At 41.8% G+C, this 22959-nt stretch overlaps 1 protein-coding gene and 1 long non-coding RNA gene across 3 annotated transcripts; one reads left to right on the top strand and one right to left on the bottom strand.

Moving 5' to 3' along the window:
- Positions 1–10876: 10876 nt before the first annotated feature.
- Positions 10877–21399, bottom strand: SLC35G1 (solute carrier family 35 member G1). Of its 2 annotated transcripts, XM_072739546.1 has the most exons (4): positions 21172–21399; positions 16103–16283; positions 13416–14155; positions 10877–13366 (listed from the first exon to the last, which is right to left on the bottom strand). In XM_072739546.1, exons 1-3 carry the CDS (start codon positions 21344–21346, stop codon positions 13417–13419), a joined length of 1095 nt encoding a protein of 364 aa, XP_072595647.1. In that variant the 5' UTR covers positions 21347–21399; the 3' UTR covers positions 10877–13366; position 13416. The 2 variants fall into 2 exon arrangements, with proteins under 2 accessions (XP_072595647.1, XP_072595646.1); XM_072739545.1 differs by having other exon boundaries at positions 10877–14155.
- A 141-nt stretch (positions 21400–21540) lies between these two features.
- On the top strand, positions 21541–22701 carry LOC140595566 (uncharacterized). Its single transcript, XR_011997295.1, has 2 exons — positions 21541–21844; positions 22401–22701. It is a non-coding gene; the product is annotated as an uncharacterized lncRNA (long non-coding RNA).
- The last annotated feature ends 258 nt before the right edge of the window (positions 22702–22959 follow it).

The raw sequence follows: 22959 nt of genomic DNA, 5'->3' as shown, positions 1-22959 counted from the left end.
TGACACTCAAAGGGCAACTAGGTAGTTGAAACATAACATCTTGAGCTAAGGGAAAGGGTAGGAATCTATGGGTACAGAGGGAAGGAAGGCCATTCAGAGGAAGGGCAAGGAGATGTTCAGGGAACTAAGGTTGCCCCGTGTTACAGGTAAGTTTCTTAGGTAAAAAGGTATCTCTGATAATAGCTCTTCCTGTAATGTTATGTAAATTTAGGCATTTGAAAGAAAGGTAAAGAGCTTTTCCTGAATCTACAATTTCTTAACAATAATCAGCCTAAAATAGTCTTTATGCCAAAGAGCCACATTTTAGGGTGACAAATTCTCCTCCTCTTCACCTATCAGAGCATAACTCAATTATAAAAATTTCCAGGTAGAATAATTAATATACATTGGTTATTCATTAATTCACTCAACAAATGATTATTAGATGCCTACTGTGTTTTCTTAAAATGAAGAGTACATGTTTAGATATAGAAGAGTAAGAGTTAGTTCGCTCTCCCCCTGCCCCCCCCCCCCCATATCCTTTGAACACGAATGAGGTCACCTTTTTGTGTTGTTCTAAAATAATGTCTGACTATAGCGACATCTACTGGTAAAATTGAGCTCTAAACCAAGGGCGGCCTGAGCCTATTGTGTCTAAGGTATCTTGACGATTCTTTTTTTCCCTAAAGTGTAGTCCAGGCACATGTCCAAATCAGCATTCTGTGATAATGGTAACTTCTAAACCATTTCATTGAAGTCACTGTCCTGGGGCCTCCTAGGTGGTTTAGTCGGTTAGGACTCTGCCTTCAGCTCAGGTCATGATCCCAGGGTCCTGGGATTGAGCCCCAAGTCCGGCTCCCTGCTTAGTGAGAGTCGGCTACTCCCTCTCCCTCTGCCTCCCCACCTCTGCTCATGCTCTGTCTCACTCTGTCGTTCAAATAAATAAATAAATAGATAATCTTTAGAAAAAAATGAAGGACCACTTTCCTGGAAATGATTTCTGAATTTTAAAAGCTTTCTTTTTGAAATACTATCACTGTCTTTGCTGAAAAATCATAGCCTGAGCCTCTGGGTAGCCTTTGAAAGGACCATTTTAGGGGTATGATGGTTGATTTAATGTGTCAACTTGGCTAGGCTATGCTGCTCAGTTGTTTAGTCAAACATCCATCTGGATATTGGTGTGAAGATATTTTTAGGATGTGACTAACATTTAATTTTTTTTTAAAGATTTATTTATTGGGCTTCCCGGGTGGCCCAGTGGTTTGGCACCACCTTTGGCCCCGGGGTGTGATCATGGAAACCTGGGATCGAGTCCCACATCAGGATCCCTGCATGGAGCCTGTTTCTCTCTCTGCCTGTGTCTCTGCCTCTCTCTCTCTCTCACTCTCTCTTTCTCTCTGCTGTCATGAATAAATAAATAAAAGCTTTAAAAAATTAAAAAAAAGATTTATTTATTTATTTTTAGAGAGAAAGAGGAAGGGGAGAGGGAGAGAGAGGATTCAAGCAGATGTCCTGCTGAGCACAGAGCCTGACATGGGGCTCAATCTCAGGACCCTAAGATCATAACCTGGGCTGAAATTAAGAGTGGTATGCTTAACTGACTGAGCCACCCAGGCACCCCAATGTGATCAACATTTAAATCAATAGACTTTGAGTAAACCAGATTATCATCTGTAATGTGGATGGGCCTTACCCAAGCATTTGAAGGCCTTACCCAAGCATTTGAAGGCCTCAAGAGGCCTTATCCAAGCATTTGAAGGCATTTAGGCTTCCCAAAGGAGAAGGAATTCTCAAGACTGCAACATAGAAAGTCTATCTAAATTTCCAGCCTGCTTGCCTGAAGAATTCAGTTTCAAGACAATATCAATATCAACTCTCACCTAAATTTCCGGGCTACCAGCCTGCTCTACAAATTTCAGACTTGCCAGCCCCTACAATCACATAAAATAATTCTTTCTCAAGATTTGAATATATGTCTTCTATTAGTTTGTTTCTCTGGAGAATCTTGAATAACACAAGACCTATATGGCATCATGTGTATAACTTACTCTTAAATGTTCATTCACTCTTGGGGAATCTGGGTAAAAGGTAATGGGAATTTATATAATTCTTACAATGTTTCTGTAATTCTGAAATTAAGTCAAAATAAGAAGATAAAAAAAATACTTACTTAAAAACCAGTTTGGAACATAGCTTTTCTCTTATACATAAACATCTAACATGTAATAGAACCAAAATCCTGGGCCCTCCCAAGGTGATTTAATAGGAAGAAGGCAGTACCATTTTCACAATAATTCAACCAGAAGAAAAAACTTTAGAATTGAATAACAGATTTTAATTAATCTTTATTCTGGTGGAGAAGCTATTGATCATTGTTGAATATTCAAGTGCCAGTGTGAAAAACTGGGGGGAACAGCTGCGAGATTGAGGAAAGAATGGTAACTAGTTAAAGAAGAAATAGATATCGGATGTATTTAGAGGGGAGGGAAGGAAAGTTTAGGGAAGATTCCATTTAATTTGATTTAATTGGAAGAAATGTGAGCATATTTATAGGCTAAAGGCATGGAGCTCTGGTAGAGGGAGTAGTTAAAATTAGGAGAAGCAAAAATCCAGTATGTATGAGAGCGGATAGAATCTTAACCCGTGATTTTTTTTTAAATTTTTTTTTTTTTAAATTTATGACAGTCACACACAGAGAGAGAGGCAGAGACACAGGCAGAGGGAGAATCAGGCTCCATGCACCGGGAGCCTGATGTGGGATTCGATCCCAGGTCTCCAGGATCATGCCCCGGGCCAAAGGCAGGTGCCAAACCGCTGCGCCACCCAGTGATCCCTTAACCTGTGATTTTTAAAAGTTTACCTACCACTAAGAATTTTTCTTAAATAATAAAACTGAAGGACCAAATAAGGTTGTCAACTTCTATATTTGCTAAGTAAAGATATTAAAAAAAAAAAAAGACAGACAAAGCCATCCAAACAATGGTTATACACTATTGCCATCCTTTCATAAATAAAAAGTATTTAAACTCTAAATATAGAAAAAGCATAATGTAAGCATGTGGCAAATTCAGCATGATGTTCTCATTTCACTGAGTTCTGTTTAGATGAGCTCTACCTTTTGGGGTCAGTCCTTGCTGAGCATGAGTAATAAGCAAGTGTGTCTGCCCTGACAGCCCACATGGATCTCACCACCACATGTATTCTCACAACACACCTTGGATGGTTGCACACTCCCATCTCCTTTCCCATCTTTGGAGACCTTGGGTCTCCCTCTGACTTGCTTCCCAGCCAGTCTGGGTAACCCCTGACCTGGCTCCAGGGCTCTGGTTTCTCCTCCTCCCAAGGGTAAGCTACCAGGTGGGACCTATGGCACTCACTTCCGCTCACTTTATGGAAATTGCATGTTTATCTGCCAGGGTTATGACTGTCTTATATCATCAACTCTGCCCTTTGCTAATGTTCAAACTCATTTATCTCTTTCCGGTTAGTGTAAACATTTCTCTTGTTTTCACCTTGCTGATCTCCTCACCATTGCTTCTCGTGGGTGTTTTTGGCTGGGGAAATCAATTAGCCCCTTATCCCTGCTCCTCTCAGTTCCATAGCAGGTGTCTCCTGCCTTCACAGGGAGCAGCTGGTTTGGTACACATCTTACTGGTGGTATGAGTATTGTTCCTCTGGACTATGTTTAGGCTCTGCCCTGCTTCTCAACCTGTAGGGTAAAGTCCAGACCAATTAAACTTTTTGTATTATAAATGGGAAGCATGAGATCAATTAGAAACTGCTTCAAGTCAAATAGACCTATGTGTGGCCTGCTCTACCTCTGTCCTTTGCTGGCTGTGTGACTTTACAGAAGTCTCTTAAACATGCTGAGTCTTATCTTTCTTATCTATAAAAGAGGGAAAAGAACATCAATCTCATAAGGTTATTCCAAGGAAAAATTGAGAGGAAATTTTAAGAGCTTTGACCTGCATTATGCTTCTACTGGACTGTGCTATTATTGTAAAATCTTGATTTTTGTCTGTGAAATAGAAAAGGTTGACAAAGTATTGTCTGAGATTTTTCCTTAGAGATCACTCCTGGATATGATTCTATTGCCCACATGATACCCTTGTTGAGGATATCATGTTGTCTTTATCACTTATTTGGCCTTAGACATCTGCTTTATATTTTTAATTGCTTTTTTTCATAGAAATTTCATGTTCATAGAAATTCAAAGACGGCTTGTAATGAGATAAAGTGGTGTCACCTGAAAAAGATTGGTCAGACACTGCATCAGATACCCAAGGGGAGGCACCACCTCAGTGAAATTATCATAGTTCAGGGCTGAGTCATGAGGGAGTGAGAATTTGGTTGGTCAGCATATAGATAGCAAATTTTATCTATTTGGGTTACAAGTAACAGAAACTGATTCTACTTTAGTTGTGAATAGGGGATTAATTGGAATGATAGTGGTGAGCTCACAGACTTGACTAAAGAATTGGACACCTCTTGCCAGCCAGCACTCAAGGCCCACCTCACTGAACACTGCTGTCAGACAACTCAGCTATGTCCCTTCTTCTGCTCTGGTGACTCTGCTTAATGTTCAAATGATCAGGAGAGAGAAACTTGACTTTGTTGCATTCAGGTCATAGGCCCACCCACTCCTTAGGCCATCATTGCTGATGAGATTCTGTATTGCCAGTTCGCTAGAACTATATGGAATTAGGTTTGGGTGGTTCTCCAAAGGGATGGGGTTGCAGTACAGATACTGTTATATGTTCACCAAGTTCTATTTTCTTTTCCTCTTCCTGGAACCAGATGAAAACCTTATTTCCTACCTTCCTTTTCAGTTAGGTTAAGGTCAGTAAGATTTAGGTGTAAGTGATGTTCCACATATGCAAGTCCATGTGGTAATGAAATCTGCAGCAAGCTTAGAGGTTACATGTTTAAGAAGTTAGGACTTTAGGATGGCAGGAGCCTGGAAGCCTGAGTCACTACTTAAAGGAGAAACTACAGAGAGCTTATAACTTGCAACTTAATCAGACTGTGATATAATTAAGAAATAAAACTCTATTGGCACATACCTGAGATTTGGGGGTTGTTATATGAGCTAGCATAATTACCCTGTGTAATATAGGAGTAATAGCTTAGAAGAAAAGGGATGAGGGATGCTGGGAATAACAATATATCCCTCTGGGAAGAGTCATAATGACTAAGTATATGGAGACCAATAAGTGGAACAATGCCAATTTTACTAGTATATAATGAGAAATATAACAGTGTAGGGAACCAAGGGCTTAATCTTTTGCTTAATCCATTATCCTCTGCATTTAAAGTATATGAGAAGCCAAATTATAATTGCATAGATACTGATAACATGGATATAGAAAGCATAAGGGTTGTGATTTTATAGTTCTAGTTTTCAGTAGCATGAGGACTTAACTGCATAATCATTGGCCATGTTTCTTAAAATAGAGTTGAAGAGTCCCTTGAGCTACTCTGCAGTGTGCCAGGGGGCACATAAAACTTGGGATTTTTTTTTTTTTAAAGCATGGCTTCAGGCTTAGGGTGAGCGGTAGAGGAGCAGAGTCTAGAATGTAAACTTGGAGTTTAACAGACCAGGGTTTTAAGACCCAATTTCCGACTCTTATTAGCAAGTAGACAAGTCACTTAACTTGGACATGTCATGTAACTTCTTCAAGCCTCTATTTCCTCCAGGATGAAATGAAGACAATAAAAAGCCTTCCTTACAGAGTTGCAAGGACTTAATGATCCAGAGTACAAAAAGCAGTTAGGAGAGTAGTTGATACATGAAGGATACAATAAAGGGTAGTGATTATTGTTATTGCCTTGTGATTGTGGTGATACCTCTGTGATTATGCCTCTAGACCCTTCTTAGCTACTGGGGGCACTTTAAGGAGAAAAACTAGGAACTCACCATCTTGGTGCAGCCCATCTCTACAATGGGAACATGCCTGATGCAGCCACCCTTCTTTCCTGTTTCCAAGCCTGGCCAACCCTTATTCCAATTGGTGCATTATATCTTTAGAAATGTTTTTAGTACATCTAGGTAAATTATGGCTAAATGTGGCTGACCCAGAATTCAATTCTGTATCTTTAGGTGACCTTTGTTCTTTGTTTTTCCTTGATTTGTCACCTTAGGAGACTATCTCATTTCGAGGTTCTCATTGCAGCATATATGTATGGATTATTATAGTGTGTGTATGTCATGTTTGCATCCAGTTTTGAACATTTTGAAAGCAATACTTGACAATATTTGATGTTTTCCTGCTTTGATTGTGATTGTATATGGCTATTTCTCAATAAATATTGATAGATTGAAAGAAATAAAACTAAAATATAAGCAGTGTTGTCACCTTCTATTCTTTCACATTCAGCTCTTGCTACATGCATGGGAAAGGAGAGACGAAGAGGGCATACATACCTTCAAATCCCAAAGTCAAGAAACAATCTTTTCACCACAGTGACAAATGCTACAGTGACTCCCTAGTGTGCATTCTATGCCAGCTAGGGAGGTGACATGGGGAATTGGAAAGATCAAATCTTTGTGGTCAGGTAGACTTAGGGTAGTGGCCAACTTCACCATTTACAAGTGAGAGCGCTAGACTTTACTAGGTAGGTTGACCCTATTCAATTTCTTTGAACTTCAGTTTTCTATTCAGCCCATCTCCCAGAGTTAGCAAGGACTGAATGAGACAGAAATCAAGAAGCTCCTGGCCTGGATGGGACATATTTAGTAAATGTTAGTTTCCTTTCCATGTAAAAATGGTTCTGGTGCTATGGAAAGATAGATATTTGGCTCAGGGCTGGGCAATGCTTTCTGGGATCTTGGAAGATATATTTTATTAAGCTGAAATTCAGGTTTTCCTTTTATATTTTCTTCAGCCATGGAGCATGTGGGAATTTAAGCCTGATTCGTGGGCTGAATGAGGCAAAAGGAAGTCAGTAATGGTGAACCACAGTGATGGCTCAGATTAAAGCGGTAAACATTTCTCTATGCATATGTATATGGATATCTCTATTATCTCTATTTTACCCCTTCCTTTCTTTTCTCCCTTCCTTTCTACAAGTCATTTTTTGTTGTTGTTTCACCAGTTTATTTTTTATTTTGTTTTTTGACTAGGTCACATATATACATGGTTCAGAATTTCAAAGGTATAAAAGGGAATTTAATTAAAAGTCTCCTTTCCACTCTTTCAGCCACTAAATTCTTTTCCCTAAAGGCAACCAATGTTACCGGTTCCTTGTGTATCCTCTTGGAATATCCTGTTTACCCTCCTTTTACATAAATGAATACATACTATGCTGTATTACTATCTGGATCTGGCTTTTTTACTTAATAATCTTGAAGATTACTCCACACTCATACGAAGAAAGCTTCCTTGCTCTTCCTTAATTTATTTTTATTGTGTATTTCATTTTATGTATGCATCATAAGGACCAAGGGCAGTCCACCCCAAATATGTCACTTCGGCATATCAAATATTTTAAATAAAAGTTACTTAAGACACAGCCTGTGCAAGAACCCTCAGGCCCTCTTCTGTCCCCCTGAAAACAGTAAAGAAATCTCCCAAGTGCCCTCCCTGTATGAAGAAGTAGAGATATCTTTATCACCAGAGATGGAAATTTAGAGCCAAGAAGGCTGTATAAACAACTCTTGTTACTTTTTACTGATTTATTAAGCCTAAATACTGTTTAGAATTCTTTACTAACTGAAGCTCCCACAGTTATTTTTGTCCTGTCAATTCCTCATAGATTTATTGTCTCTTTGTCTACAAAGTATTAAAACTGCCTGCCTTGGTCATTTCTTTAGGTCTCAATTTCATTATTGGGCTCTGTGCACATGTAATAAAACTTTGTGAAGTTTTTTTTCTTCCATTAATCTATCTTATGTAAATTTAGTTATTAATCCAGCTAGAAGAACCTTGGACAGAGGAAAATTTCTTCCTCCCTTTCAGTACCATTACTTGTTTAGTCATTTAACTCATTACCATTACCATTACTTATTTAACATCAGACTAGCTCTATTTTTTTGTATTACAAGTAATGCTGCAATGAATAAACTTGTACATTTATTTTACAATAAGTATATATATATATATGATACAATAAGTATATATATATGTATGATAAATTCTTGAAATGGAATTATGGAATTTCTGGGTGAAAAAGTACGTTCATTTGTAAATTGATAGACACTGCCAAATTGCCCTTCATAGAAGTTGTACCAATATACATACTTACCTTCCAAGTATCAAAGTCTTCTGACTTTTCTAAAATGCATGTACAAAGGAGCTAAGACACATACATAGGAAGCAACAAAGACAACTTGATATGACCCTATGAGCATAGGCCAATTGGATTTCTTGTTGTTCCTTTGCTCTCTGTCGGGTAGATAATTTGGATCTCTTATGTAGATCTAAGGTTGTGTAACTCATAATTCTAAAATGGTACATCACATTAAAAATGTTTCTAATTTACAAATTGTTATTTAGCTGCATTTCAAACTGTCAGGTTTGAAATGAAAAAGTTGATAGATTTGATAGTGGGCTTAATCATTGCTTTTAAGTTTTTCAAATTTGAGAATTCTATACATTAAATCTGCAGCTTGGGAACTTTTTGGTTTTGTATTCCTTTACTTTCTTAAATATTATTGAGAACTCCAAAGAGCTCTGTTAAGTGGGTTATATATAGATATTTACATTTGAAAGCAAAACTAAAAAATTTTTATTAAAATGATTACATAATGTTAACATAAATAATAGTTATGAAAAATAACTTTAAAAATATAGTGTGAATATCATTCTTTTACATTGTTAAAAATCTGGCTTAAAAGATGATATCTAGTATGGTACCTCATGCAACCCAGTGGAATATTTTTTGTGGACTGGACTTCTATGATGCAACATTTTCTGCCCTGCCTTGACATTAGATATGTCTTCTCCTTACCCTCCTTCTTTCTATAAAGCCTCACCCCAATTTCTAGAAGACAGGCAGCGCCAGGTTTCACAGGCTGTCTGTGAATTGGTTTTCCAAATCCAGCTTCTCCAAACCTTGTGTTCAAATAGGCTAAAACTTGGATAGGTCTTTGTGGATCAGAGAGTCCCTGTTAGGGCAGCCTGAAGAATTCTAAGTGAATTCTTAGACCAAAGAGACCATATAATGGTGTGCTTGGGGTAGTGCCCAGGCTTCATGTGCCCAACCTACACCCTAAGAATCAAATCCTAATGCCCAGTACTGACCACAGCTCCATACAACTACATCAGAGGCCAATATGCTACATAAAGACATCTGGCTCTTACCACTAGATTACCCTTAAGAGACTAATTGTGCTTACTGAGTGAACAGATAAGGGCTAAAAAAGCGATACTGAGTACAGAGAGTAGTGCATGGGAAACACAAAAAATCAGGATCATTCCCCAGCCAGATTCAAGTATAATACACAGGATTAGAGCCAAAGCCAGAACTTTTGGAAAAGTGGCAACACCTATGCATAAGACTGGTGACCCTTGGTACCCATGTGGGCAGATCAGCCAGGAACTTGAGAATTGTCCAACAGTGGAATTGTGTTCTGGCAGGAAGAAGTCAAATGAGGTTTGAAATCCTTTAGACTATTCCTGCAGTCCTCGTGAAACTGCTCAGGACGAAGGACCCAGAACTGGACATAATTTTTAAGAGGAGAATGTTAACCTCTAACTGCAGTTTGATAAGGTAGTGTTATCTTCCTTTGTGGTCTGCAAGTCCTTCTGTGGCACTCCTTTGGAACATGGGTTGGGCAAGTAATATTCTATTTAACAAATGAGGACAGATTGAGATACATTGTGACTAAGTCATCTGGAAAGTGACACAACCACACTCTTATCTTTAGACTCCTTCCTATTCCAGTGCCTTATCCACTCTGTCAGAGTGGGCTAGTGTGGGTGGCAGAAGCTGGAAGCAGCAGAAGAAACAAAATCTCAAGCTGAGCTTTTGGAGGCTAGGAGGTTTATTTATTTATTTATTTAAATATTTTTATTTATTTATTCATAGAGACAGAGAGAGAGAGAGAGAGAGAGGCAGGCTCCATGCGGGGAGCCGCGTGCAGGACTCGATCCCGGGTCTCCAGGACCACACCCCCGCCTGCAGGCGGCGCTAAACCGCCAGGCCACCGGGGCTGCCCTGGAGGCTAGGAGGTTTAGAGGACAAAGAGAAGGCAAAGGCAGCAGGGGAGACATAGGAAGGAATCCCTTGGCAAATGTGGGAGTCTGTGGAAAGATTGATGAGAGTATGGATTTGTGTTGGGACATGGGAAATCAGGTTGGAAAAGTGGGAGTAGGGCCAGAAAAAATAATTTGGATGAGATGTGGTACGTGATATGGCATCATTCTGGTTTTATGAGAACCAAAGTAACAATGAGAGCAGGGCTTTAGGAAGGTCCATCTGGCAGTGAGACAAGGATCTGAGTGGAAAAGTATCAAGCAGTAGGTAACCCATTAGAATATTATTATAATTGTTATAATTCAGCCATGAGGTGGTCAGTCTTGGACTAAGATGGTAGCAGTGGAAATGGCAAGGAAAGAATGAATCCATGAGACAATAAGAAGACAGACACTCCAGGACTTAGTGACATATTAGCTATGGAAATAAAAGTATGGGTTCAAAGCTACTCCAAGCTCTGGGAGTCTACAATGATGAAGGCCTTACTGGAAAGGAAGGTTAGGGTCTTTATTTTAGAGATATTAGACTGGATATAACAGTACCAAGGAAACAAAAAAAACAGATTGAAATTTGAGATGTACATCACAGCTGAATAGTCATTCAGAGATCAATATCCTTTATAAAATGAATTTTGAAGCACATGGATGAAAAAGGAAATAAGTCAGTGAGCACATTTACTATAATCATAAAAACCAACATGTAGCCTTCTTCGATATTAACTTTATTAGTATTTACAAAATAAAAACAATTTACAAAAATATTTTCAAGATATAGAAACTACAATCTTTGTAAAATATACACTTATAATTGTTACAATACACATCCTTGTATATACCTTGGACATTATATAAAAGTGTTTAAGAATGACACCCTGTAAAAGTTGAGAGAAGAAACATTTTCTCCAACCTTGGTCATATATTGTGACATTCAAGTACTTAAACCACACTGTTGAAATAAAACATGTCTCTAGTGTACAGGCCCAAATGGATTTAACTCTCAATGTCCCATAGGTTCTTTTATTGTGCAAGATAAAGAACCAGGAGAGGGTTCCCTGAGTTAATTTACCTTAGGTAGCTTAAGCAGTCATTTACTTTCCATACTTTATCGTGGAAGTAAGGGAGAGGAGAAGGCCATGGAAACCCATCTTGGGCAGATCCCCTCCCCAGCATCCCTATCTATGCAGTGCGGTTCCTACAAGAGGATTTCTAACCTTTGAGTTCTAAAGTGCTCTGATCCTGTAACTATCTAATATCCTTATAAAATGATGCTTCTGCAACTCTAGATCCAAAAATTGTGGGTTAGGCTAAAATTATAATGATAGTGTGACTCCCTTAAGTAGATTTCATTTAGGATTTGTCAGGTGGGAAACATTTGGGGAAATCAGCAAGCTAAAAATTTCCTCTTGAAACTACTAGAAAAGATCCTTTCTCACCAAGGCATAAACCTCAGAAGCCAAGTTCGTTCTTTCTTTGAAGAATTATGATGAAAGGGAGAGAAAGCCTATAATCTTACCAATATACAGGCTTAAGATAATAACAGTTGCTAGGTTGGACAGTAAGAGTTGGAAACCATCATAGTTTCACCAATAAAGGGTTTATTGTGATAAAGAATCATTTGTGTGTACTCTCTACTTCCCGATCAACCTCCCAAGCTTTCTTAAATATTATATTCTCTCCTTAACTGCAGAGTATTGGCCTGATGAAGTTCCAGATATAAAATGTTTGAATTCATAAAGTTCGTATCATGGTGCAGCATTGACATTTAATAACAGACTGATATACTAGAACTTAACAGTGATTTTTTTTTTTCTAATCAAGCAACTACAAAAGTCAATCAACCATGGATTCACAGGTCTTTACATTTAACAAATAACATGAAACACTATTATATAGAATTCCATAAGGGAAAAAGACTATAAAAATAAGTTTAAGAGGATCACTGTATTTTTTAAAAAGTTGTTTTAAAAAAATATATGCCACAGTGTTCTAAATATTTGGTGTAAAGAAGGTAAGGGAGGTATCTATTAGGGTGAACCACAAGAAACTATGGTTTTTGTTAGTTAAAATGGTAAAATTTCAGCAATTTCATATGGTTCAACCTAATAAAATCCTGAGAAAATTTTATTTGGCATCATACTATAAATTCAAAGAGAAGTTATAGAAAATCACATTTCTAGTGAGGGGAAAATACTTCAGGATGGAAATGTGCACACTGGTTATGCCAAGATTTCTCTTGTGGTTTAAAGACCTGAAATCTTAGAAAGTGAAGAAAAATGTAGTGCAGTTTCAAAAAAACAGAGGACAACTTAAAATTACAGAATGACAGAGCTACCATCATGAATGTCACTGAAACAGAAAACTAGCCAAACGGGGTGATCAAAAATGTTTTTTAACTTTACATATAAAAATTCTGGCATCAAAATGAAAAGGCACTCATATGGGTTAAAAGAATAATAATCATTTATAAAAGCCTTGAAAATAAGGCTGATTTGTATTATTAACACCATTAAGTAGGCACCTTTTCCAAGTTTCAGCTTTGGCCTCCTAAGTGGAATTAGGTTTCAAATGAATTTCCAACATAATAATACCAATTATAGCAGCATTATTATCCATAAGTTTCTTAGCCTCTACACTGGTTAAAAGAGGTTCTAAAATTTTCTCCCACCTCTATCAGTACCATCAGTACCAAAAATATGCTTCAAAGAAATCACATACACCAGTCATAAAACATTTTGCAGGGCTTTTTGCAACAAATGATCTGTCCTCTTACCCACGCCACCCCAAGAACAATAAAAAACCCAAACCCAAACCAACACATCATTGAGGGGGAAAAAAAAAAGAAAATTGCTAGACCACACTGACTGGCTAATTCTTAGCTCATTAAAGACATCCCATATTCAGAAACGGTACTTTAATTATGAAATTTATTAAGTATAATCAGTGAAGGAAATGCTGCTTCTGGGCGTGCGCACGGTGGGGCGCGCGGGACGCGAGCTCAGGCTGCGCACACCCGGCGGCAGCACACCCGGCGGCAGCCGAGCCTCACGGCGCACACCGGGCCGCAGCCGAGCCTCACGGCGCACACCGGGCCGCAGCCGGACCTCACGGCGCACACCGGGCCGCAGCCGGGCCTCACGGCGCACACCGGGCCGCAGCCGAGCCTCACGGCGCACACCGGGCCGCAGCCGGGCCTCACGGCGCACACCGGGCCGCAGCCGGGCCTCACGGCGCACACCGGGCCTCACTGCGCACTCTGGCACCACTTCCGAATCGCTGCGCCCACGCTGCTCGCTATGACGCACAGGGCCCCGCCCACCGTCCACCACGTGGGCACATCGTTAAAGAAAATAATCTGCAAGATGAAAGCAAAGACCACATCCATGGTCTTCATTATTGCCACCGGCCCTGCCTTTTCTATCTGGATGGCTTTGGTGAGAAACACCTGACCCCCCAAACCAAACAGGCCGATGAGGATGAGAAACAGCCTGTCCAGGCCGCAATGGGGCAAACTCCACTCCCCCAGGATGAAGAGGACCACGACGCTCTCCAGCAGCCCGAGGACGACGTAATACCAGATGCTCAGGAAGTAGTCCACGGACTTGCCCATCCTGCGGAGGATGACCAGAGTCAGGGCGGCGAAGACGGCGTGCGCGACCGCGGCGAACGTGCCCTTCAGGTGGGCTGAGTAGCTCCGGTCCCCGCTCGCCGCGCTGGCGCCGAACAGGAACGGGGGCCTCACGATAAGGGTCACACCGGTGATGGTGAAGACGGTGAAGAGCGCATCCCAAGGGCTGTATTTCTCCTTGAGAAATATCCAAGCAAAGATAGACGTGAACACGGGCGTGCTAAAGGTGATAACCGTGGCGTCGGCGAGGGATGTGGCCTGGAAAGCGTAGTACAATAGGATCATGGCCGTGGAGCCCAGAACTCCTCGGAGAACGAGGAAAATGCGTTGACCTTTGGGGCCTATAAACCCACTTCTGCAAATTCAAACGGAGGGACGCACATTAAACCAACTTGGCATCTGTTTTTTGATATTGCAGTTCTTAATTAAGCATTATTTTTGAAGTCCTAACTGTCAAAAAATAAGGGAATAGTAAATTAATTATAATAGTGCCCACAGCTTTAAACAGTGGGTTCTAAGTATAGCTAAAAACATGGAAGTGTTCACAGTATAAGCAAAAATAGCAAAAGAGAACTCCATAAATAGTACAATAATTCAGCAAATAGAATTTTTTCCCTATGTTTATACGCTTGCATAAAAGACAAAAAAGGTACTGAAATGTTAATTGTGGGCAAACCTTAAAAATGGACTCATACATAATTTTTCTTTATTTTCCCCTGATTTTCTACACTGACAACATGGAATTTTTATAATCAATATAATTTCAAGACTGAGCTGTCCTACATAAGAAAATTTGGTCATGGCTAGTATGTGTTGCCAAACTTAGGCGTTTTTCTATAAAAGTGGAAGCAATGCTAAAATTTATTTTTGCCATTGAATGTGAGACAACTTTTCATTGTTCTCTGCAGGAAGAGTTAAGCTACTGAATTTTTTCTAAAACTTAAATATTTACCAAGCAAAGTGCTGGGTACGTGTCAGGCTAGGTGCAGCCTGCTGACTATGCCAGCACTGAACATCTGTAGGGTAGCCTGTAGGCCTGACGAGGACCCCTGGATATCTGGAGTTAGAAATGTAAGTATGGGTCACCTTTGACTCATACTTTGAAAATGCTTGGAATACCATATCATCTTCCATTATAATGAAACATAAAATGGGTCAGAACAGATTGGTGCTTAAGATTTAAAAAAATTCTTTGCCTTTCACTGCCAATTCTTTTATTATAGGGAAGAAAATTGTGTTAGCATCAGTGGTCTGTTGCAACCCTAGAAATTTCTGAAGTTTTATCATCATTTCCTAAAATACTGTGACTTGTCCACACTTACATAGGAATTTCTGACAATATAAATCTTAGTAAGTTTTCTTTGACCTTTTTCATCAAATCCTCAGGATACGGAATGAAACTCTTTGAAATGAATCTGTACTGTGTTATAGATACAAGGAGGCTGGTGGCATGCGACTGAAGCATTTAGTTTAGGGTTTAAGCATTTTTTTGCCCAAAGAGTGAAAGAGCCAGACATCCACAAGGGACCCAACTGGTCTCTCCTCCAAGGCTTCTAAGTACAAGGAGTGGGCAGAGGTTATAATGGGGTGAGAGAGGCATAATTTTAACCTGGGAAAGGGAAGGGATTCTATATGGAAAGGGAAGAGGTGCTGTGTGGGGAGAGAACAGTAAGGATGGGGAACATAGTTTTCATATACTGTTACATTCTATACAAAGCGCTCTGATCTATAATAAATTTTATTTGGCCCTTGCAACAAAGGTATATATAATTCCCTCAGTTCACAGATGAGGACACTAAATATGAAACTATTTTAAAAGGCCTTGCTCAAAATTACCTTCTTCCTTTCCCACATCACCCTAGGGGTAGACCTAGATATTATTACAGTAACCTTCTGTATGCCGTGATAACAGAGCAGCCCATTCTACTGAAAGAAACCCTGGTATGAGGAGACACCACCACTTCTCCTCATTTACTTTTTTCTTCTAAATACTAGTATGCCAAGGGAAAGAAGGAAGGGTGGTACAAGATGGAGGGAATTGTACAAGGAAAGCTTCGTTCTCAAAACGGAGGGTGCAGGACAACAATCTCTTTCCCCTCCTTTGCTGGGCATGTGGTATATGCTTATGAGAGCATATTCTGTGGGTGGGTCCTCGAGACTTTTTATTAATCAGAGCCAAAGGATGTAGGAACCTGGTAAATCTATGGGAGGGATAAAGCAGACACTATAGAATAAATAAGCAGGTCAAAAGATTCACAAACATTTGTTAATACCTTCTACTTTGCAGGTAAGAAATACTTACTTTCTGTATATTAAGCAAGGGATAACGACTAGCATTTGGAACACACATCGGAATGCACTAATTTCTACAGCATGGACGTCTTGCACTTTTTTAACAAATAAAGAGCCCACTGAGAAAAGGAAGGCAGACAATAATGTATAAAACAAGCCAAGTCCAGGACAGGGTGCTTTCTTCTTGGCTTCTGAAAAAGATTAAGTTCTGGTTAGTCCTTGCTTCCAAGTGTAGGTTTTATTATTTTCACTTAGGAATTGAGAAAAATGGAACAGTGTTAATAGCTAACAGGCTACAAATACTGTCTCCTAAGCATATCCATTCTCTGGACCCAAGCCATTTCCCCATCAAAAATGAAGAATCATTGATGAAAGCAACAATTTAAACCTGTAACTTTGAAATGCAGTTTTACCCTATAAAATGGATTTTCCTTTGGCTCAAGAATCATCCCTCACTTGTAAGTCAAAAAAAAGTAAAAATGCTTGCCAAGACAATGAGAGAAATCTTTAAGAAACGCCTGTCAAGATGGCTAGAGAAAAATGCTTCCGAGTGATCATTTATATCATCTCACTGGTGAACCGGGCCTTATGAAGAACACATTCCTTCTGGACAACAGTTTATAGCGGTGTCATATGGCTACTTGTTGATTATCTTACTTCCCCCACAAGCCTGTGGACTCTTCCAGGCTGGGACCTCACTGTCTTGTTTATGCCTGGCACACAGAAGACCTTGATTAAATACTTGCTGAATGAAATAATATGAGAGAACTTCATGGAAAGACGCCAAGTCTAACACCACTGGCGACAGCATAATCTGGGAAGGCTCTGTTTTTGTGATTTTGAACTGTTAATCAAATATTTTATTTTTCATGGTTTATGATTTTGTTTCCGTTTAGAACACAAACTCTTTGAGGGCAGGGGCTAGGATATCTACCACCTCTCTGACCTCAAAGTGCTTGAAAATATAGTTTTTAAAAATTAGAACTGCCATTAACCACTAACTTCTTGGCTAGATCTGAACCAGGAAACTTCTGCTTTCTCTAGGGCATCATATTCAATCCATTAATGACTTACTGTATGAGCATTAAACATTTGTTTAGCCACCTCCTCTATCTTAGTTACCTAAGACAAGAACCTGTTTTCAATCTCATACCCTCCCCAACCCTGTCATTCAAAGCGGAGCAAAAAAGGGACAGAGTAAGCAGAGAACTCCCTAAAAGAGAGGTGACACACCAAGGAATATATTAGTTTTTTTTTTTGAAATTAAAAATAAGGGGAGAGTAAGAAGGAAACACTACTGGTCCTTATCAGTTAGGAGCACAGCAAAACGGAAGGGTGTATTGTTTGGGCACTGCCATTTGTAGTAAAACTAGGACTGTCATTCCAGGCTGGGGATTTATAACATGTTACTCAGCTATAGAAACAATATTGCATAATCATGGTTATGAAAAACGCCCTTCTCTGACAAATGCAGACACCAGGTAATACATTTCAACGTCTTTATATTAGCTGGATACCTTTGCCCACAAGTGACAAACACTTGTGAATTGGGACCAAAGTATGATGATGCACTATCTTCCCAGGGGCATATGCTACAGCATGACCTCTGTAGTAAATGAACTAGGGGTGGTGGAAGGGGAGGAGGGCGGGGGGTGGGGGGGGAATGGGTGATGGGCACTGAGGGGGACACTTGACGGGATGAGCACTGGGTGTTTTTCTGGATGTTGCTAAATTGAACACCAATAAAAATTAATTTATAAATAAAAAAAAAAGTAAAAAAAAAAAAAAAAAGATGCGGGTATGCTCAGAGGCCTCTACCTCTTCCTGTTGCAGGTACATGTGCTCAGAGGCCTCTACCTCTTCTTCAAAGAACAGATTTTCTTTAGTCAAAGAAAATCATCTGAAGCTACCAGTTGTCATGTCAAGGGTTATATGTTTTTAAGTGCCAGAATCCTCCACATTCTGTTCAATACCTAGGTGCTCAGATACCACAGAAACAAACTGCACATACTCAGCCCACGAGAAGGAAACTTTAGAAGACTTCCAAGTTAAGTGCCACAAAATACATGCCTTGGCTGTGGTCAGCCTCGGAGTTCAGCTTCTGAAATTTCAGAGTTCAGGTCCAAATAAAATAAGTTAAAAGTTTCTTAAAAGAAATCCAACTCATACATAGAACCTGCAACCTCAGACAGAACAGGAAGATCCAGGACAGAAAACATCTCCCTGGTCTATATTTCAAGGATCTTCTCCAACCTAAACTTTTAAATTTTTCTCCAGGAATATTGTAACTTCACATGATATTTAACTTTTTAAAAACTTAACTTTATACCCCTGGTTCTAATTTTCTTTTGTCTCTCAAAACACTGCCACACTCACATATTTTCTTGCCTATAAACACGTTAAGGCCCATGATCGCTGACTGGGACATGCCTGTTGTTACAAGGCCTGGCTGAGCTTGATTATTTGTTATGAGGGTGAGGCCTGGTTCTACTCAGGCAGACCCGTCTCTTACTGAATAATTTCCTTTCTGCCAATGGAGATGAACAAGAAAGTAGCATAATTCAAAGAGGTATCTGCTTATGTAATGTGCTTCTATGATCATATTCCACTACAAGCATAGCTAATAATTTGGCAACTCTAAATTCAAATTAAGTAAGTGGCCACAGTGTAATTTCCTGAGTTAGAAGAAAATTGAAAAATTGCTCCGTTTCTCTATCCTCTGCTTTAAGCTGGTGATTCACAGCCCTGGCTGGGAATGAGAATCAACTGAGTAACTTTTTAAACTTCAGTTCCTGAACCCACTGGTACAGAATCTCTGCAACTGTAAAAAGCTCTACCAGCTTGAGAACCAGTGCTACACTAGAGAACTCTTTTCAGGAGCAGACGAGGCACAAATCTAGAACTTCTTGCCTCAGTCTAAGATCCACACTGTCCCTTAAAAAAGTAAATAGATGTCTTAAGATAGCTGTATGCTGCCGAGGAAGGCTATCCAAGAAGGCAGAAAAACAGGTAAGGGTCTCAACCTGAATTTGAAAATGAGCTTTCCTGAGATAACCATGATTAAGCCATTAAAATGACACCATCACAAAGTTCAATGACAACAAACAGTACAGTGATTTAAAGTGTTAAAGCAATTCTGTTTTCAGAATATTATCTCGTAATCTTACAATCACTATTACTAAGTCTTACTGTTATTCCTTGAAGTTAAATGCTTTCTTTTAAGTTAAAATACCCCACAAGATTCTTAAGTGCAGTTGCTTAAGATAGGGTTATCACATTGGCATGTGCTGCCCTCACACTGAACAGCAGAAACATTTAAGAGTCTGTATGGACTGACTCAGCATTTCACCAAATGACAGCCATAAAAACTGATAAGGTGAGAAATTCACCTCTTCATGGGCTGCACATCTGGTCAACACAGCTTGGAGTGACCCCTGCTCTGGAGGTACCAGTCATGCATAAATAACCAGAAGTCTGGTCATTTGTTAGTATTGAGGACCAAAATGGAGCAAGAATCATCCTCTGGGGTTCGTCTCCCTATATTACGGGAAGCTCATAATCAATAGGGAGAAGGGGCAAATGGGGTTGGGTTAGAGGTGTAGAAATCTGGGGTCAGAGAATGAGATGATGCAGACGGTGTAACTTTGTCTTGCAACAGGAGATCTATTTCCTCTTCTTTCAGGAAGATGCTCCAGGTGGATGGTGCAGTTTAAAGAGGAATATGCTTAAAGGAGCACTGTGGTCAGCAGAAAGGGCCTTGGCCTGGGTCTCTGGCATGCTGAGAGCATGAGCTTTGTTGTAGCACCCGCCTGTGCTGTGTCTCACTCATACTTACTTGCCAGATCTAGGGGAAAACAAAGCAACCCCCTTGCCCCGCCCCCCCCCCCCCCCCAAGTCCTCACCTTCCTCATTTGTGGAAGGAAGAGGCTGAACAGGATCAGGGTGTTTCTACCCAAGGTACCTGGCTTTTGAGACAGGTCTGAACCTCCTAACAATGTATGTAATATTGTGCCTCTGGCTTGTTTAGCCAACTAATCCTAATTAGCAACTAATGCTAATCCTAGTCCTCCCATGTTTGTTTCAGGTCTATAATATAATGATTCAAATTTTTAAAAATAGAGGGCAGCCGGGGTGGCTCAGCGGCTTAGCGCGGGTCTTCAGCCCAGGGCGTGACCTTGGAGACCGGGGATCGAGTCCCACGTCAGGCTCCCTGCATGATGGAGCCTGCTTCTCCCTCTGCCTGTGTCTCTTTCACCCCCCCCCCCAGCCCCCTCTCTGTTTCTCGTGAATAAATACATAAATAAAATATTTTTAAAAAAAAATAGAAAAAGAATCACAAAATATTCATTATATCATTGATGGACTTTTGGCTTTGTTCAGTGTGAGGTGTTACGAATAAAGATACTGTAAAAACTACAAAAGCAAAAAAGTCCTAACACCAAAAGTTTAAGAACCAGGTGGTTTCCCACTCAACTCTGCCTTCCCAAGAGTGTAAGACTTTAAAGGCAAACATTTTCTAGACTCTGTGCTTTTTTTTTTTTTTTTTTTAATCAAGTAGGCTCCATGCCAGCATGGAGCCCAACTCGGGGCTTGAACTCAGGACCCTGAGATGGAGAACTGGGCGGAGACGGAGAGCCCCACGCTGAACCGACTGAGCCGCCGGGCGCCCCCACTCTGGGCTTTTCAACTTCCCCTGCAGGAAGGCGGCTCCGCGCCCGCATCGCTGCCTCGCGCCGCGCCCGCCCGCCCGCAGCCGGCCCCGGGGGCTCCTACGCGCCCACTGCAGCCTCACTCCGCGGCCCCCGCCGCAACGCTCAGTTACGGGAACGGCTTCAGGGGCCCAACAGGGCTCCCGACACAGCCAGAAACTTTCTCCGCTGTCCGCGCCGGCGGGGCCGTAAGGGGCTTCGGCTCTGCAGACCCCAAGGGGAGCGCTCGAGCGCACCCGCAGGGCGGCCGCGGAGGGTCGGGGCGCGCGCGGTCCTCCCTGCGCCCCCGCCCCCGCCCGCAGATGCGGGCCCCGCCCCCGCCCCCGCCCCCCCCCCCCCGAGACCCGCGCCCGGGTCTGCACCCACTCACCCGGCGGCGCGCACCAGCCGCACGGCGAGGAGCCGCACAGCCCGCAGCGGCCGCGGCCGGGCGTCCCCGCTGCCTCGGCCGCCGCGGGCTCCTCCGCCGCTCCCCGCGGCGCGTCGTCCGGCCGCAGCCCGGGCTCGGGCACCTCGGCGGCCCCGGCGCTGTCCAGGGGCCGCATCGCGCGGCCGGCGCCCTCCCCCGCGCCGTGGCGCCCGGCGTGGCGAGCAGCGGCTCGGCGGCCCGGCTCTTCCGGCCGCGGCGGGGCGGGGCGGGGCGCATGCGCGCGGCCTCCCCCGCCGGGCCCGCGCCTGTCCTCCGCGCCCTCTTACCTCGGGCGCCCGTGACCTCGCGCGCGGGAGCCCGGCCGCCCCCGGGGTGTGGCGCCGGCGCCCGCTGCGCTGCGCTGCGCTCGGCTCCGCTCGGCTCCGCTCTGGCCTCGCTCCGGCCTCGCTCCAGCAGCCAGCAGCTTGCAGGCCGCCTTCCCCAGGCGCGGCAGACCCCTTCCTGCCGTTGCGAGGGAGGAGGGAGGGACGCCCGGGAGTCGTGCGGCCCTCTCGGGGGCAGGCAGCGGAGCTTAGGCCAGTGCGCGCTCCTTTAGTGGTGCGGCGACGGGCTCAGCACCCCTGGACACCTGCGCACCTTGCAAACACTGTGCCTGTCTTTGTCTCCTTGCCAGGTATCCAAGGAAGGTAGAATTTTACCGGTTTTAGGTTAAAAAAAAAAAAAACTGGGGCAGAACCCATTGATGTGTTCTTAGTAGGCATTCATTATCGATTTTTTTTCTTGTCTTTTTGTTGTTAACTGAGACGTCCTAATTTGGTTAAATGTAAGATTGCAATAACCTGATGTAATTGCACCCAGTAAAGTAAAAAACATAGGTCATTTGGCCCCAGGATCCCTAGGATTCACTAATGGGCTCTTTATTAAGTCTTCTTTCATCTCTGCTTGCTTTAAATGTGAAAAGACAGTGTCTTGGAGGGGATGAACCTGCCTAAATGTCCTAAGTCCAAGTGCAAACAGATTACCAACCAAGAGAGTGAAGTTTGTCTTTACTCAGATATTTGCGGAATGGTCGACAGCCAAAAAATACTGGATTTGAAGTCAGGAATCCTGGGTTCTGCCTCTGATTCTGTCCTTAAGTATGTGACCTCAGACGGTCACCACCTACTACTTGAGTCTTGGTTACTTCATTTAATGAACAGAGATAAAATATTTCCCTTCCTGTTTTGCAGAGTTGTGTAGATCGAGTCCAATAATGTGGGCAAAAGCACAGTGTCACCTGAAAAGCACTTTATTGGAAAATCAAGGTGTATTTTTAATAAGGTAAACATATCATTTATCCTCTAAACTGGAACCCCCCTTTTTAAGGCTAAAAGGAGCTCTTTCAAAAATAATGCAGGGCACTAGGCATAAACTGGGATTATTGAAGGCAAACTGGAACAGATAGCCACCTCAATTCTGACTTGGTTAACATATACTTTTGCCTTGTATTAAAAAGAATTTAAAGCTGCTTATAAAAATATATGAAACTGATTTTGTTGTTGGTGTTGTTGTTGGTGGTGGTGGTGGTGGTGATATTTTAGTGGGGAAATTGTAGAGAAGTGTGGTGAGGGTCATAGACCACGATTATGAAACAAGAACCAAAAACCTTCTCCAAACATCTAGACATCAAGTGCAGTTTCACAACTACATTTATTGGTAAGATTTAAATGTGCTGGGGATGCCTGGGTGGCTCAGCAGTTTGGCGCCTGCCTTCAGCTCAGGGCGTGATCCTGGAGACTCGGGATCAAG

This window comes from Vulpes vulpes, chromosome 15 (genome assembly GCF_048418805.1).
Source record: "Vulpes vulpes isolate BD-2025 chromosome 15, VulVul3, whole genome shotgun sequence".
In the NCBI taxonomy this organism is placed as follows: domain Eukaryota; kingdom Metazoa; phylum Chordata; class Mammalia; order Carnivora; family Canidae; genus Vulpes; species Vulpes vulpes.
The sequence above is the reverse complement of the archived record's forward strand: the minus strand, read 5'-3'. Positions and strand labels throughout refer to the sequence as shown.